We start from the raw sequence: 18,511 nt of genomic DNA on the forward strand, positions 1-18,511 counted from the left end.
TGGATATCGGAGCTGTATAAAGTAAGTTTATTGACGATGCCGGATATAGATATTGAATACATAGATAGAGTGTTACCTGATAACAATTGGTACTAATGCAATTAGTCAGTTTAATTTCTTCATATTAACAGCATAAGCTCAATGCCATATTCTTTAAAAGAGGCATGCATTTCATTTTGTAAAAAGGAGCATAAGCTCCATGTCCCACATTATGTTGATGAGGAGCATAAGCCATTTGTATCACATTTTGTCACAGATATATTTCTTTATCACCAAGACTTTCATAAACTGAGCTGAAAATTAAAAATTTGAACGCCCCACCAAACGCAGCTTCAAATTTTTAAATACATTCGTTCGTCCACTGATTCACCTAAAATAATATTTTAAAAATGAAAAAGGAGATTTGTATAAAACCAAAAACATTTCGATTCGACACCCGGTTTCCTTTTTTTCTTTTCTTTTTTTTTTAAATAAATTGGAATGAGGTGTTTCGGGCTAGGTCTGATATGAATTGGGTTTACGATAGAACATACAATCATAACAAAATTTACTTAGACAAAATTATTAGCAGCTAGGGTTACGATGTATTAGAACACACACATATACCTTCTAAAATTAAAACTTTTTTTTTCATTGAATGAAGAAATGTTTACTGTTGAATTTTCGATAAAATGACTAATAAAAAATGATTATAATTACGTGGTATATGAATGGTGTCACTTATGTGTCTATTGTATTTTCGGTTTATATTGTTTTCCGAAAAAGAAACATTTGACGAATTTAAAGATAATTAAATTCGTCATGTTTGTATACTCGTCTGCACTTATAAAAAAAAACTTCATTTCATTGCAATACACTTTATATTTGATTAATCAACCACTCACGTCGATTCACCGTTTACGAAGTATTGTCTAACCTACTTTTCTGTTATCAACCATTCAACGAATGGAACATAATTATTATCTTAAGGATATAAAAAATAAACCAACAAAAATGTTGTACAACTTAAATCACTTCAACCATTAAGTATTGTACCATCAATAAATTCGAATCAAATCAATTTATTGCAACGATTCGAATATATAATAAAATATAATTGATGAAACAATTCACTGATTAGTGCCGCTTTTATTGAGAAAGTGGAAAAACACCATAAACACCCATACAACATACAACCGATGAATTTGTTTACTATGGAAAGCTTTAAAAGTCGAAAAGCGTTCGAGAGGTTTTGCAGTCTGTATGTTGATGTACACATCAAATAATGTGAACATTTTCTTCCGAATTGAGTTAAGTCATGTAGTTTCTTCTTCTCTAGCTAGCTTATGCATCTGCTGTCGACAGCTCTGACGAAACGATAAGCTCTGGCTTGGACCAGATTATATAGCAAAAGGTATGTTACAACTAATGAAGTAAAAGAAACTCACACAGTGCGAATAGTCTCTTCATCATAATATCGTGGCTGAGTCCAAATAGTCTTTTTATAATAATTTGCCTATTCACACCAGGGCCTATTTTTGGAAATTTTTTGCCAAAAATTGCCAAAAATTTCCAAAAACTGCCAACGTCCAAAAACCGAATTTTCAATCATTTCGAACTGTTTTGGTAACTCCTGAGCTCAGCCTTGTGTTTTAGTCGGCTCTCAATGATTTTGTTTGATTATTGACGCTCTCTTATTAATTAATCATGCTCGACTTCATTTGAAAGCTGATAGTGTCAAGAATTAAACAAAATAATTGAGAGTCAGCTGAAACGCAAGGCTGAGTTCAGGAGTTGGCAAAACAGTTCGAAATGATGGAAAAATTCGGTTTTTGGACGTTCGCAGTTTTTGGAAATTTTTGGCAAAAATTTCCAAAAATAGGCTCTGATTCACACTCAATTTCAATAGTCTCTTTACAATAGAAAAGCTATTTGAACTGAATGTCACAGTTTTTTTCTATGAAAATCATTTTGTTAATTTAGAAAAAAAAAAATCTTCACAAGATAAGCAGTTTTACAGTCGGATCTATTACTTCCTTTGGTTATTTGCTTACATATTTTCAAGTAATCGATTTCAAATCTTCTACAACCTTTTTTGCCATGGTCTTTACAAAAGCACATTCTTCAGAGCATTACGTTTAAGCCTGAAGCTGTTATCGACAGAAGATGATAGGTGAGTAGTGTTTTCAGTGTTTCCAGTATAATTACCTAGTTGAAATTTAAAAGCATTTCAAGAGGAACAATTCAAAAAACCTATGCGACATTGATATATTTCGTTCTATATGTTAGTATTTAGTATGAGAGTTAAAATGGTAATAGAAGAAGTAGAGTGATAAGAGTGAATAATTTAATTACAGATTCTAGATGTTTCGGCAGTCGAAGCATAAGCTCCATATCATTTCGCCAACAAACTCTTGCTTCTTCGGAATTGCACTGAAGATCAATCGTTTCGTGCGCGGGGTGTGGTTTTAAGAAAATGAAGGAAAACTCGTGAAAATATGGGAAAATTTGGGAAGTATGAGAATGCGTTTTCCGAGAAAGAATTCCTGGGTTAACATAACGATATTTTTGCTGAATTACATTCCCCTCACTTCCTCAATCACTTCACAATAATTGCAGTGCGCACAATTCCTTTGTTATCATCGAATTCGATGTTTAATTTGATTAGATTAGAAAAGAGAGCATAGAACGCGTACACACGCATAGAAATTTATAAATCCAATAAGGTGATAACCTTAAACAAATTTAGCCAAAAAGTGCAGGTCCGAATTAATTAAGTTCTTCGAAGGTGATAGAAGTGAATTGATAGCATAACATCATGGGTGGTTATATTTGTTGCTTCTCGGGTCTGATATAAAATTATTTTGTTCCAAGAAACTATTTTGTGGTTTAATTAGTTTCATTCACACACAGAGAAGCCGTCAGTGTATGCCATTCATAGTGACCCTTATAATTCCGAAGCGAAAACTTCACAATCCATTGTCGAGGAACCATCGAACGTGGGCCATACAGCCGGCATAAGTGACGCTCAAGGATCAACCAACCATACGACTGATTCTGCACATTGATCCGTTATGCACGTACCCAAGTTGTTTGCTTTAAAAATATATGTATTTAATCACTGACCAGTGCTAAGCCGAGTGAAATTTTCTTTGGTGGTTCACTTTGCAAAATGAAACATTTTCACTACGCAACCAAATTTAGTGTCTTAAATTTTTTTTCCTTGACGTCTAAAAGTCTAATAGTGAAAAAGATAATAAAAAAGAATCGAAAAACCAAAAAAAAAAAACTTTTTATCACTCTACTTCCGATTCGTTGTTGTGCTACTCATCACGTTACATTATATTAATAATGTATATCGTTTCGAACTCGTCTAGTGCGATAAGAAAACCATTCTTTCTCATGGTTGACATTTTTCATGGCTAGTGATCGCGGGCTCATTTGACAAATTAAAACCACAAATTTAACTCAATCCTTCACAGTCAGTACTCAGTACCCGACTCGATTTGCAATTCTCTGAAAGTAAAAAAGACCCTCTTACCGTACTCACTAGGGCATATCGAACTTTGCGAATTTTAAGGTCCGCGATAGCCTGTGTATGGAAAACGTAGATCATCGAAAACTGTGAACTGTGTCCGGGCATGTGGTTGATGGATCCGAGGGAGCCCGGGAAGAAGTCGCTCCGGACGACTTTAACTTTACGATGGTCATAACTCGGAAAGTTGAGAGTATTCTTGAAAACAATGTTCTAGGGGAATGTAGAGCTTTGAAAACTCTACAAAACTACCGAAGAAACCGATGGTCCAAAAGGTGCCACTGCCGAGATTGCCTAATATCGAAAATCTGACGTTATGGTTTTCGACTGAGAGACAAATGATTATGTTTAGTTTGTGGTATGAGGTGGTAGGAAAGGTCGAGCACTACCAGTACACTAGGCATGTCCCGGACGGAAATTCACCTGAATCAACTTTTTCACAATTTTTGAATGGACTTTTTAAGAGTACTCTGTAACCGGTGCTGCTGAGTCGAGGACACCTTGGCCAGTAAGTATACATAATATTCCATGACAGTAGCTTAACTCTTCCACAAAATATTTGTGATTTCGATGTAGCACATTTTGTACTACAAAATCCGAATAAAGTGAAATTTGTGGGAGAAATGACAATTTATAAGTTTAATTAGTTATTTGACCCACGAATAGTAATAAGAAGTCGATTTCGTTGCAAATACACATTTTTCGATATATTTACAAAAATTGAAGTTCGTAGTATAGTGTTTCAATACACATGTGCCACATCGAAATCAGTCCAAATTAAAGACTAAATATCCTCTTGAAAATTGTAACATAAAGGCTTGTTCCCAACACATTTCTGAATAGTATATTACCATACAAGTGAAGGAATTTGATATTTCGTAGTCAGATGAGTTACTTTTACTCATCGTGATACGAAATATCAAATTATTTCCCGAGTGTAGTATGACGTTTCCTATGTGCAGAATAAGCACCAGCTGAATATCACCAGCTGATCTACTAACACACACTTACCGTGTGATAAACAATCGCAACACATTCTGAAAAATTAGTTTACTTCAATCATACGTGTTATGTGCGCGCACAGATGACGGTAACGTAGAAATGCAATGTGTGTAGGTTGTCTTTGAATTATTTACAATACAAAGTGTTTTTGTATGTACACCAGCTGGTGATATTTAGCTGGTGCTTATTCTGCACATGGGAAACTTTTAACAATTGTTGTCATCTGTTATCGACAATACGGATGCAATACTTTAAAACGAAAGAAGTAGTAGAATTTACCGTTGTTGAGATTTGTTGTTCTGCTTTCATCGACCAATAGAAAACAGCGCTTTGTGTGAATTTGATTTTTTTTGCCTTGCATTCGGATGCTGTAGGCATTATGCCTGAATAATTTAATAATTAAATAATTTTAATCCTTCATAATTCCGTTGTGTCAATAGGTACCTTCCTATTTTTAATGAAGCGATAGTGACAATGGACAAGCTGGAACGGTCTGTAAGAGAGCTAAAACTTCTGTGTACTATTCTCTCTTCTGTATTCACTGTTATCACATAATCGATCAGTGATTTTGAATTCTTGTATCTGAGGAAAGTGTTAGAAATCACCAATCCATAAAAGAAGTCTGACACTATCTTTACGTTCTTATTCGCACTTTCGTCAGAATGACTCGATGAAAGAATTGATGTGACTATTCGGACGTGTGTGCGAATAGTCAATTAGCAACGCACAAAAAAATGGAAATTTCCACGCAGAGGAAGAATTTGTATGAATTGAACTCTGGACAAATTGGAGTAATTAATGTCTGGACCATCATGGGCGCGCGTTAGCATAGCGCCCGTGACGCAAGTCCTATTACTAGAAAAAATTTCAAAAAAAATTTTTTGTCGTAGACTGCAGAACCATATATACAGCAAATATTGAAGTTCTACAATTCAAAGACAAATGACTAAAAATTACCATTAAAAAAAACTAGGCGTCCGTACGAGTTCAACGAGCTATCACACGTTCTTGCAGCTTAAAATTTGGCCACGCAAAAAATCTTCCAAGAAGCCCCATTTCCATACATTTTGGTCAATTTCAGTACTTTAAACGAAATGAAAAAATCCTACGTTACTTTGTTAGTCCGTCCGTCCGTCCGTGTTTCCTATCTTCTAAAGTCTTCTTTAGATTTTGTTGAAATTTTGGGAGTAGATTCTAGTCGTCATTCTAAGACATTCCAGAAAAAAAAATTGGGAGGAACCGGCCTCGTTTCGGAGCTAGGGCTCCTCGAAGTTCCCATATAGGCCCCATATAAGAACACCTTTAAGTGTGTGTGTGTGGATGGGTATGGTAGAACAAATTTGTTCGCTTTTGGTATTTGGTAAGCTCTGCTCGCCTCAATTTTTTTTCCTAAATTTAGTATTTTTAAAATTTTTCAAAATTTTTTAAATTTTTAAATTTTTTTTTAATTTTTCAAATTTTTTTAATTTTTCAAATTTTTTTAATTTTTCAAAATTTTTCAAACCTTTTCAAATTTTTCAAAATTTTTTAATTTTTTTTAAATTTATCAAAATTTTTTAAATTTTTCAAATTTTTTAAATTTTTCAAATTTTTTAAATTTTTCAAATTTTTTTAAATTTTTCAATTTTTTTCAAATTTTTCAATTTTTTCAAATTTTTTACATTTTTTTTTCAATCTACTAATTCTTCCAAAAGAACTGATATCAGTCAAAAACACTCAAAAAAGTAAAAGTGACGCAAGTCCCTGTGCATACTTCCAAAACAACTGATATCGCTGGAGTTGACGCATTCTGCGCTTGTACGCAAAAACTGTAACCGCAAAAATTTGACCAAAGAAATTCTAGAAACAAAATTTTACCAAAAAAAATTTGCGTCACAAAGTGGCAGATGGTTCGGACGTATTAGGACATATTCTTGCCTATTTTAAAAAATTTCTTAAAAGTACTTTACAAGTACAACATATGCCACTTTGTGACGCAAAATTTTTTTGGTAAAATTTTGTTTCTAGAATTTCTTTGGTCAAATTTTTGCTGTTACAGTTTTTGCGTACAAGCGCAGAATGCGTCACCTCCAGCGATATCAGTTGTTTTGGAAGTATGCACAGGGACTTGCGTCACTTTTACTCTTTTGAGTGTTTTTACTGATTTGTCAATACTCGTAGCGATAGGAACCGATTTAAAATTTAAGCAGATGCTATAAAAATGGAATGATGGTGAGCAATAAGTTAAAAATCACTGAAAGCAGCCACAATTCATTGTTGGCTGACGAACGTGGCTCAAATCGTAATGTTCATCGGAGAAACTGTACGCCACGCCAGCAATAGGTCAAGACATTATCTTTGTTCTTCAATGACAATGCTATAAAGTAAGCAGACTATAAATTGGTTTATCACAATACTAACTGATGTATGAGCACACCGTACACAACATCAGTTGTTTTCAAATTTGAATCAATTGCATCAAATTTAATGCTTCCGTTTCGCTAAATTTATACGCAGTTGTGGTAAGTTGCCATTGCATCAGATAGCGAAAAGTATTTAATGTAGCAGAACCTTGGGAGGAAGAAACAGCAAATAAAAAAGAAACGCAACACACGAAGAAAATGTTTCGTCTAAGGAAGGGAACTTCACACTTCATTCTGCAGCTTATATTTGTCTCTCTGGGCAGTGTGGCATTGTAAGTATGCAGAACTTTGTTGACCGTTATCACACAAAGTGTCCGACTGTTTTTCAGCGCAAATGATTCAACGATGAATATACTCGAGAAAGAGAAAGCGGTTCTGGACCAATTACTGACGGACAAGAGATACGATGCTAGAATCCGACCATCTGGTGCTAATGGAACCGGTAAGGGAATTCTACACTTCGTTGAATATAAGGATATCACATTTAATCGATGTAACAGATGGCCCCGTGGTGGTTCGTGTCAACTTTTTTGTGAGAAACATGCCATATGTTGACGACTTGAAGCAGGTGAGTGTCCAAGATATAGTCAGACTTCTCTCATCAAAAGGTTTGAACAAAAAGTCGTTTAAATCGTTCGAGTTTATTTGACTTTCAGGAGTATAGTGTGCAGCTGACATTTCGATATATGTGGCTTGATGAACGACTGCAATTTGATGACATGGGAGGTGAAAAATAATTTATTTAAAATTGGGACTGAAACTAAAATCCAGAATAATATGCAGCGTCGCTTTTGGATGATAGCATATCAAGATAAAAATGTCTTCTCGTAGGTAAATTGAAGTATCTACACGTGGATGCGGCGAGACGTATCTGGATGCCAGATTTATTCTTTTCAAACGAAAAACAAGGCAATTTCCACAACATGCTTGCGCCAAACTTTTACGTTCGAATCTTCCCCAGCGGCAGTGTATTGTACTCGACTCGCATATCGTTGACACTGGACTGTCCCATGAACCTGCAACCATATCCATTTGATCGACACGAATGTCCACTTCAAATCGCTTCTTGTAGGTATATGAGACGGTCAATTTTTGGCATAGTTCAGAGTTTTCCGACCATTTTCAGACGGATACCTTACCAATGATGTGATTGTACAATGGAAAGAGGTATTACCGATTCAAGTTATCAACAAGCTATCGTTAGAGTTTCAGGGGTTCACGTTGACTGGTTATTCGCCGGAATACTGCTCGACTAAATCAATAGCACGTATGAACTTGGTGCCTTCATAATCGAATGGCATGAGCACACATTTGATTTTGGTCGTTTCATTACAGCCGAATACTCTTGCTTAAAAGCAATGTTCTCCTTTAAACGTGACTTGATGCCATCTCTAACTCGAATCTACATTCCAAACTGTGTACTGGTTCTTGCTTCATTTGTTTCGTTCTGGTTGGATCCAAGTAGAGGCGCTTCTCGCGCATTTCTGGGTAAGTTTCCGGTAATTTTATTGATTGCTTTCCCTACATAATTGGGCACATTTCTTGGTGGGTGTGTGATCTTCAGTTTCAACTACACTACTCGCAATGGTCTTTCAAGTTTCGTACAGAACTGCTGCACTGCCAACAGGCTCTTATATCAAAGCAGTTGATATTTGGTTGAGTGTTTGTTTGGCATTCATATTTGGAACGTTGCTTCAGTTCGCTACACTGAATTACACTTCACGTAACGGTAAAATCCTGCAACAATGCCGCAATTTTAGAACCACTAAAAATGAATTTTTTTTGTCTACTTCTTGTAGAGGACAAAAATAAGTGCGAGCAGGCCGAAGGAGTTTCCCTATTGAGTGGTGACGAAAGCAAAGAGTCGACTGTAAGATATTTGTTTGTTTGTTTGTTGTTGTTGAACGAAGTTTTCTTTTCTACGAATTTCGTTTTATCATTTTTTTTTAATCCGTTAATCCCACAGAGAAGTCCTTCTCACTACAAACACTATCTCACCTGCCTGTCGAAGGCGTCCAAGTAATTTCATACTTAGAACGAATCATTCTCATAACCGATCAACGTCCCCACAAATTACTGTTTCAGATCGAAGAAAATCGACATTGTAGCGAGAATCATGTTCCCAACCTCATTTGCAGTGTTCAATTTGGCCTATTGGATTGCATACCTTCACAAGGAATGATTCATAATTTTTGGATTTGGACTGGTTTTTAACCGCTGTTGCCCTCGGTCGAGCATAATTGTGGGAAAAAATGTAAAATTAAACTAATCCATAACCTCTTGGCTAATAAATACATCCAATATCCCTCGACAACGCAACATTTTTACCATCTTTATGCACAAAATTAATGATCGATTAATGATTAATGATAAGTCATCCCAAGCCAGGGTCTATTTTTCAAAAATGTTTGAGAAATTTGAGAAATTTTAGAAATTTGAGAAATGTTTGAGAAATTTAAGAAATTTTTTAGAAATTTTAGAAAATATTTACGTAATTTCAAAGGTACTTTCTAATAGTATATTACTTCCGAGGTTCCAAGTTGTGTATTTGATAAGTGGGGTGTTACAGCCCGACCCGAAGGGGAGGGCTGTATTCCCCACTTGTCAAATACACAACTTGGAACCTCGTAAGTACAATGCTTTACGTGATTAGGCAATGTAAATGAAAATGAAACATGCCGTAACACGTAAAAATATTTACATGCCAGTACGCGGTAAAGTACACTTTACTTCATTGTGAAAATGTGCTTACAGGACGCTTACATGCAACATGACTTAATTTAAAAAAGGTATTTTACTCCCTTGCACCCCTGGGAAATGATTCATTACCTGACGACATTTGTCAGTAAAATAGCATACGTGCATCTTTCCGAATGGCTATTTTGACTAGCGTGGTTCAAATTATATGAGTCAATAGGATATAGGATAGTTAGAAGTGATGGCTTTGTATTTGGGATAAACATCGTCAGTTAGATTCGGATATGTGAATTATTTTTAGAATCTCCAGTTTTATTCCTTACAATATTTCGAGAAATTAAATTTTTGAAGTATCCACTTACGAAATTATATTGTATGTAAGTTCGGTTAAAAATGCCACAAGTCAGGGTGTTAAGCTCCATTTTAAGAAGTGATTCATACTTTTAAGCAATTTACCTATCAAATTCATTCAAGTATAAATCTAATCGCCCGCATAATACAGAGTTCTGTAGAGTACAAATATTTCTCCGACAGAAAATTTTGTCAAATATCTGCATAGTATAGGTTACTCTGGATACTGAGGTATTGTTACAAAATTGTTTTTGTGATAAAGCAAACTCTCAAGTGTGTTTTTGAGCAACTTGTTCCTGTAACTGTCTTTTTGACAAATGTAGAGTCTTTATATCCGAGATGAAGTCGATGTATTCATTTACACTTGTCGAAAAACAGTTACCGACGCATGTTGCTCAAAAAGCCACAAATGAGTTTGTGAGTATCACAAAGTAGTTTCCGGGTTAATGAAGTACGTAGCAGCTTCCAATGTATTCTGGTTTACTACCTGCCCCATGCGAAAGTTGATTTCTACATAGGGAAAGGGAAAGGAAAAAAATTAACCCAATAGTCCACAATTTCAAATGGAAGTAATTTTTATCTAGAATAGTGATACCCTACTGAACTTTTTCATCCTGGAGTACATAAAATCTTGTTGCTAAGACATTGGTGTTCTCATCTCTTGCGCAAAACTATTCCGGTGAAGTTTCAACTGAAAATCGGTCGATTCAAATTTGTTCGATTCTACAAAATGAAAATAAAAAATCTTTTACAAATCGACCGTAATCACAAAACTTTCAATTTTTAAGCACTAGCTAAGGGCTCCCCATAAATAGAGTGTGCACTATTAGAATGGTCCCTAACGAGTGCTTAAAAATGGCAAGTGGTGCAAATGAGGAAAAAGGAAATGTGGGTCTGAAAATCAACTTTTTTACCTTGCGCACTATTCCGAGGTCCAGATTTAAAAATCAATAATGAAGAACAGCCTCTTTTTTCAAGTCAATTCCGAAAAAAGTTTGAAGACTCGTTTTTATAAGGGTTTTTATAGGTGTTTACAAAAAAAATAGTGAATTTCACGATGACAAAGTAATAAAGTATCACGGCAGAGTAAAATAAACCAGGCAGGAGCGGTTCATTTTCGAAACGTCAAATAAGGGACCTAATACACGGGATGAAAATGAACTCAAATGAACACTGACATAAATTTAAAAATTTTATTCGCAAAATATCGAGGGCTACTAGATTATTCAGGTCCCTAGTCAAACAAGCGCTCCTGCCTGGTTAACTTTACTCTGTCGTGAAAGTATGCAAATTTAACTAATTTGACAATAAAAAATCATTGAAATTGACGTTTTACATTCAGAATTTCTAAAATTTCTCAAATTTTAGAAATTTAAGAAATTTTAGAAATGGCATTTTTGAAAAATAGGCCCTGTCCCAAGCAACTCAACGAGTCTCTGTAATTTGTTCAACTTGACCGATTAACTCTTCTCCGACTAACCGTCTTCTATAGCAACAAAACGTGTCATAAAACTAAAGAAGATTTTTTATCAAATACCTCGTCAAATAACATAGCATTGCCCCGAGACGCTTGTTAATTTAGTGTTAATACTAGAAGCAAATCGCTATGCGCGTTTTTTTTCATATCTAGGACTATTTTTGGAAAAACAATTTCGGTCGGCTTTCGCCAAGATAAAGAGTAAATTTTATTTATCTTTCTCTCTCGAATGATAGCATCAAAAATGAGTTGTGCGTCCATGCATAAACGCAAGAACCGACAGATTTCCTCAATGTCGATATAATAAATGCAACGCACCAATCTTATCATCGAAAAATTCTAACAATTTTGGTTAAATTGAAAAAAGAAAGCAAAGAACGTGTATTACCCGAGCCAAAACTAATTTTTACTTAAATCTAACACATTCGTTATTGCGGTCGTACATTTTTGAAAAAAAGACACAATCAAAAATGAAATACGAGGCACACAAATGTAGGCTACAATTTTAGCTAGTACCAGTGCCACTTATTTATGAAGAATGGATAACAACTATACTCATACTAAAGGAACGGGCACTTGAATGACCTTGCTGCAAACAAAATGTCGTAACAGATACTTGTTGTGAGCCTTGTATAGCATGTTTGGTATCGTTGTAAAGCTGAGACTACAGGCTGATCAGGCATTATTGTTTTGTTGCAGACATGATCAATTTGTGTATTACAGATGAGTTCAAGTTTCGCCGGGGATGGTGAAAATATACTTTTTCGAATATTGTACAATTCAGACAAATTTTGTAAAATCCATTCTCGGCGTTTAATAGAGCATGGGATCCTCTACCAATATCGCCATTCAAAGAGTTTCAAACTCTCTTCATCTTGGACATATCACGATTTAAAAATGTCGAAATTTCGACTTTAGCTGGCTGTTGCTACGTGGTCAGGTTGTCGAGGGAAGCCATTTTAACATGAATTAGCTTAGAATTAGTCCCTATATCCGTTGCGATAACAATCTGTATTCAAATTGACTCGTCGGTCCCGCACGGCCATGAGTGCCGGTTCTCCGTAACGGCTGGATGGATTCGCGAAGTGAATGTGGTACTCGAGTCCCTCAATAAGAACATGAAAAAAAATCAGAGGTGGTGTCGTGACTCTATTTAATTTTTGTTCAACCCCACCGTGTGGGATCTTCAATTATGCTGCGTTTTCCATTGTTTAGCCTGTGGTGAATATGAAATGACAATGGAAAACGCAGCATAATTGTCGATTCCATCAATGCAAAACTGATCGTGTGCTTTCTGCCTAAAGAAACGAGTATGAGAAACGTCAAGCAAAATGATCACAGTTGTCATAAAGACAGATTTTCCATTCATTTATTTTCCTTCACACTTTGGCGGTTTTTCTAAGCGATTCTTGACTGGAATGGACCGAATTGAGTTCTGTAATTGGGACAACATGGTTGGTGTGGTTATATCTACTGCTGTTTAGTAGTTTGTGTTTGTTCGAAATTCTTCTACAGTTCGTTGTGACACCGTTGCCGTTGGACATGGGCATGGGCATATGAAGCAGTTTTCACATGAGTTGATTGGTTAAAATAATTTATTTTGTTCTTGTGTTCTCTTAGTGATACAAAAAAGGAAAGGAAAAAAAACATAGAAAAATAGGCTTATTATGCGATAAATAGACTTTCCTAGACCAACGATTATGAACGACGCCAATCACAATTACTATTTGGTACAGTCGCAATTCGAGTAGTGGTCAAACATTTTAGTGTGACAAAAGTAGCTGCATTGATGACCACAACTCAGTTCAATACTGCAGGTATCACTGCATCCACCAAATTTAACTCTGTCGAAATCTGATGGCGCACGAATCTGTTTTGAAGGGATGATGAGAAAATCGATTTCCAAATGCAAATTCCTCAATTTTTACCTTGGAAATATTTCCATGCGTTTGACAACACAAACATAACGTATCTCCAATGGCGTCCTGTTCCTGCAGCTCCTTGCTGATCAGTTTCCAAGTGGAACTGTTCTTTGCCAACAAATTCATATTTCCAATAATATAAAAGCCATGCTTGGCCCGAGACAATGCCACACATATCCGATTTTTCAGCGACAAATAACCAATTTTGTCGTCATTGTTACTGCGCACCAGCGACAATAAAATTATTTTACTCTCTTCACCCTGGTAATTGTCTACCACGGTGATCCGAACTCTTTTCAGATTGGGATACTTTCGACGTTCCTACAAACAAGCAAAGATTTCCGGACAATTAGTTCATTCAACTGCGTTGCAGTAAGAGAATGGTCACCTGAGAAAACTGAAATATCTGTCCGTTGTACATCGTTAGAATTGTGACATCCTCTGGCGGATAGCCTTGCAAAATGAAGTAGTTGCACAATGCAACCAAATACTGTGCCTCGAAAATGTTCTTCTTCGACGTTTCGTCGGCATCCTGAAGATAACGAAAAGAAATAGAAAACGAAATAAATTCAATTCCGGTTATCGTGCCATCAGCGTTACTGCTAATTACATTCGTTTCAAGTTCGTTGTGTGTGATAAAGAACACGTTCTTGGTGATGCCCAAAACGTTTGGATATTTGGTCACGACTTCATGGTCGGTGAGCTCTTTGTAAATGGTTGGCCGAATGAGATTCGCAATTTCAGGTCGCATGCGATGCTGAACATTTAGTTTGACGCTGTTGATGCCATTGTTGACCATACGTTCGAACAGCGATATGTCCATTTTGTATTGTTTGGCCAGCTTGAATACACTGGTTGTTGGTCGGAGCTGTTGATGGTCGCCTGAAATTGAGAGTCACAATAGAGCGTTGGACATATAGGCACTTTTGCTGTACAGATTGAATAGGTCTCGAGCACATTACGAATAAGTCAGTCGAGCAAGAATTGACTTGACTATGAAAATGGAATGTTACAATAAGATGACGATTCCCCACGTTAATTTTCGCAAATCAAAAACGTTCGTCAATAATGTAGGTGAAAATAAAACGAACGCGACATTGCATCACTTTTCTCTTGTGATAAAGTTTAGGATTTCGAAAATCTGCGAGCTATCGACCTTGTAGAATGTCTACAGACATGAGGCCATCGCAACAAAGTTGACATTTTCTACGATACCATTGGAAAAGAAATGGTCACTCGAATGGAAATTAGATGGCTCGTGGAGTGTGAACTTCTCGTGGAGTGTAAACTTCTTGTGGAGTGTGAACTTCTCGTGGAGTGTGAACTTCTCGTGGAGTGTGAACTTCTCGTGGAGTGTGAACTTCTCGTGGAGTGTGAACTTCTCGTGGAGTGTGAACTTCTCGTGGAGTGTGAAGTTCCCGTGTAGTACGAAGATCTCACGCTCAAATGCACACGCTGCATTTACTGTAGGCTTGCAACTGTAGGCATGCAACCTATCGTCCAGCAAACGAACAAAATAACCTTACCACTTTATTTTCAATTTTTGGACTACACATTCTTCAAATCGATTTTTAACCGTAAATCCATGACGACACATTTTTGGCCAAATATAGCAAAATGTAGATCGTGCTGTCTTACACATTTTTCATCTTTTGGCCAAAAATGTGCCATCATGGCTTCACCGTTAAAAATCGATTTTAAGAATGTGTAGGCCAAAAACTGACATTCAAGTGCTAAGGTTCTTTGTTGATGTTGATGTCTTTTGGGTATCTGAAATTCACGACGACTTACCAATCAAAATCAAATGTTGTGTCTCATTGGACAAGGCAGCAATAATGTGTGGCTCCAATATTTCGGCGGCTTCTTCAACAAATACTAAAAATCAGAAATAATGAAAAGAATGACAAAATATCCCATATTCGCACAAAAACACAAACCTATGGGCGGCTTCAACATATGCAACAACGAATTACTCCTAGCTGCACAAGTGCTTGTCATGCCAATAACTCGTTTCGATTTCAACAAATTGAATTCATTGATTTGCTTCAATTCTTCCTGTTTGCGTGAAATCGATCGAAGTTTGTCCTGTAGTAAATTACGGTTAATTAAGAAAATGAAAAACTTCCGTGCTACGACCGTGCTTATACCTGAACGGTCAAAATTTCCGCTTCCACTAATTTCGCATCATTTTCGCTGCCCTTTTTGCCCTGCAACACTTCGAACTGTTCCATTAGTTCAGCGTATTCACATTTTGCTTTGTAAAAGCAATTCTTCATCCGTTTGTCACTAACAACCGTTTCCAACAATTGCTTGACGTTGAATTTATCAAGCAGCTCATTTTTCGATTGATTGCCCATACGAACAATATCCTCAGTAATGGCTAGCACACCGGCCAAAAATTGGTCCAACGCATGGTTGGTGTAGCAAATAACAAGGATCTGCTCGTCCGTGTTTCGTATCAAGGCAGTGAGAATTTCCAGGCCGACGAATGTTTTCCCCGTTCCTATAAATCAGACCGAAAAACAATCAGAATTTTTGGCACAGCAACAGGATAAGGACCGGGACATGTTCAATTCGAATTACCTGGTGGACCTTGAATGACCGAAAATTTATTGGTCAATGAGTTCTTGAACGCACACAATTGACTTTCGTTTAGTTTTATCGCAGCCGCTGAGGGCCAAGCTGATGTATTTTTTAAATCCAAAGCATACTTTCGATGTGTGTAAATAGTCTTGATGGCTGGCGGAATGTATGACGGGTATGCTGGATTCACCTGAAAATTCATTTGGAATTTTATCGTAAGATCCAAGGCTCCATTGCGGGGTAAGATATGTTAGACTATAGAGTCAGCCGACCCTTTACGGGTTGGTCGATTCACTTTGCTAAAACCGACAATCGATTGATCGTGGTTGGTACTTACATCCACATCGATGATGTAGTTTTTCATCGGAAACGTTTCTTCGTCAAAGTTCTTCATCACATTGTAGACGTGATGGTAAGGCTCGAAGTAAACCTCACTTTCAAACATTATGAAGTCTCTATCGAACACCAACGGTACGTTAAACGATTTTATAATTTCGATTTGGATCTGCAGAGATAGAAAAAATCGATTTCACTGAGCGAACGGTACCGTCAACACCCTGTATGTAACTCACAAATCCTTGATTTAACAGATCTGTGTCCCGATTGGACACCACAGCCAGTATCATGTCTTCGAACTCAATGCTGGTCGTAAACACCACCAGTGAGCCGTACATCAGTTTCTTGGAAAAATTCGAAAAACTTTCCTTCTGTCGCCCATCATTCCTCTCCGGATCCAGATCGACCATCAAAAATTCGCCCTTATGTCCGCGTGATGAAGTCGCAGTACATTTGGTTAAAATTTGTACTTTTGGATACACTTTGATGTTGCTGTTCGACTTGTAGCTGCCGTCTTTAGCTTGACTCAAAAACTGGATGATTCCCTCACGCAACGGACAAATGAAATCTTCGCGCAACAGCGACAAATGCACCTCCAAATAATGTTGTACGCTCGGATATTTTCCTTGGACAATGTTTGGTTTAATGTCGACCGGTTCGGTGGACACAAGTTCTTCCAGCGTTGGATAAATTTCGCTGAACACGGATGCCGATTCGTCGGTGATCTTTTTGAACATTTTATCGAACTCCTCCTTGAACGCGTTCAATTTTAGCTCATGTTTACTGTCGACTATCATTTTAGCTGCTTTTTGCACAAATTTTCCGTCCCACTCGAAACACTTAGTTACGTTCCAGCACAAAGCCACCAAATTCTCCCAGAACTCTTGATCGCTCGTAGCGACAATCAGTTTCTTCTTGGATTTTCCCGGTTTCTGTTCGATCGTCAGCTCTTTCATGTAGCCTTCGATTTGCTTCCAATACGTTTTCGCGTCAATAATCTTCTGCAGAAAACACCTTTTATGTTCGTTCAATGGGAGACTCAAGATCATCCCAATGGCTTTCAACGTTAAACCCATCACATCACTCGATATGGTCGCTTTGTTGATAGTTTCGATGAATCCAGAATCGGGCTGAAGTATCTCCAGAAATACATTCAACGGCGTCAATTCGAGAATGAAGCTGAGTTTCTTGAACGAAATCGGCAAAATATGTTTTGCATTCGACGAATTATTGGTGGATTTATCGCTACCACTTTGATTGGAGCTCTTTTGCGCCGATTTGTTGTAATTTCCACCGTAATCTAAACGGCAAAAACGAAAAGAACAAAACCAAATACAATGACAATTGGTCGAATCGTCTCGGCTTTTGTTTTATTTTCAATTAATTTACCAGACTCGAAGAAATTTGGTCCACCGGACGAAAGAGATTCATCGTTTAGAAATTCAATTTTTTCGGAATTATCTTTGGGTAAGTCAACCTTAAAGTCTTCAATGTCTTTGTCGAACCAATCATCATCAGAATCACTCATATTAACACTTCGCTCAATTTAAATTAATTACAAAAGCGGCTTGTTGGCTATTTGCACAATTGAATTGGGTGATAAATTTTGACAGTAACACTGTCAACGATTAATATTTATTTGGGTGAGTGTGTGTGTGTGTGTGTGTATAAGTCTCGTCATCAACGCATAAGCAAAACATGTGAGCCGTTGTCATTTTGTTATTATTTGCTTCTAACTTCTCTTGCTTCTCTTGCGCGTTGTTCTCGTTTTGTGTTGTGTCGAGGCGGACGAAGGAGTTTGATGGTACAAAAATTTCAAATACAAGGTCACAACCTTTCTGAGACGCTTGTTTCGATTTAAAAATTAGAAAATATTCTAAACTGTAACGTTAGCTTCTTGCTCGTAGGATTGCTTCTTTCACAGACTACTATTGATTGTTATTCACACCGGTCTTTGATATTTGAATTCTGCCGGTTAATTTATCGACGACAAAAAATAATCACACTGATCTCTAGCTAACGTCGCATTGGCAAAATATATGTCAAAGTGAAAGAGATCAATCGGATCAATCTGACCGCGTATCCGTCGTAATTTGGATAATAGTACATTTCGTACCTAGAAAGTCTTTTTTAGCGTGTGAGACGTTTCCAGACAGAGCCGAAGGCGAGGTCTGGAATCGAATACGCTAAAAAAAGACTTTTAGTCCGTGGTACGAATAGTATTTTT

The 18,511-nt window shown here is 36.8% G+C and overlaps 2 protein-coding genes across 3 annotated transcripts; one reads left to right on the plus strand and one right to left on the minus strand.

Annotated features, from left to right (window-relative positions):
- The first annotated feature begins 1,204 nt into the window (after window positions 1-1,204).
- On the plus strand, window positions 1,205-9,194 carry LOC119070132 (glutamate-gated chloride channel-like). 2 transcript variants are annotated; one of them, XM_037174456.1, is made up of 12 exons: window positions 1,205-1,209; window positions 7,114-7,190; window positions 7,248-7,360; window positions 7,419-7,486; window positions 7,575-7,644; window positions 7,750-7,986; window positions 8,045-8,185; window positions 8,254-8,406; window positions 8,483-8,647; window positions 8,718-8,788; window positions 8,885-8,937; window positions 9,004-9,194. In XM_037174456.1, exons 2-12 carry the CDS (start codon window positions 7,117-7,119, stop codon window positions 9,098-9,100), a joined length of 1,242 nt encoding a protein of 413 aa, XP_037030351.1. In that variant the 5' UTR covers window positions 1,205-1,209; window positions 7,114-7,116; the 3' UTR covers window positions 9,101-9,194. The 2 variants fall into 2 exon arrangements, with proteins under 2 accessions (XP_037030351.1, XP_037030350.1); XM_037174455.1 differs by lacking the exon at window positions 1,205-1,209 and having other exon boundaries at window positions 6,926-7,190.
- Window positions 9,195-13,020: 3,826 nt separating this feature from the next.
- Window positions 13,021-17,901, minus strand: LOC119070120 (NFX1-type zinc finger-containing protein 1-like). The gene is made up of 11 exons (XM_037174434.1): window positions 17,674-17,901; window positions 16,521-17,584; window positions 16,286-16,453; window positions 15,949-16,138; window positions 15,513-15,868; window positions 15,303-15,450; window positions 15,157-15,240; window positions 13,976-14,247; window positions 13,754-13,897; window positions 13,372-13,686; window positions 13,021-13,313 (listed from the first exon to the last, which is right to left on the minus strand). Exons 1-11 carry the CDS (start codon window positions 17,810-17,812, stop codon window positions 13,167-13,169), a joined length of 3,027 nt encoding a protein of 1,008 aa, XP_037030329.1. The 5' UTR covers window positions 17,813-17,901; the 3' UTR covers window positions 13,021-13,166.
- Window positions 17,902-18,511: the final 610 nt, after the last annotated feature.

This window comes from Bradysia coprophila (assembly GCF_014529535.1).
Source record: "Bradysia coprophila strain Holo2 chromosome X unlocalized genomic scaffold, BU_Bcop_v1 contig_473, whole genome shotgun sequence".
In the NCBI taxonomy this organism is placed as follows: Eukaryota; Metazoa; Arthropoda; class Insecta; order Diptera; family Sciaridae; genus Bradysia; species Bradysia coprophila.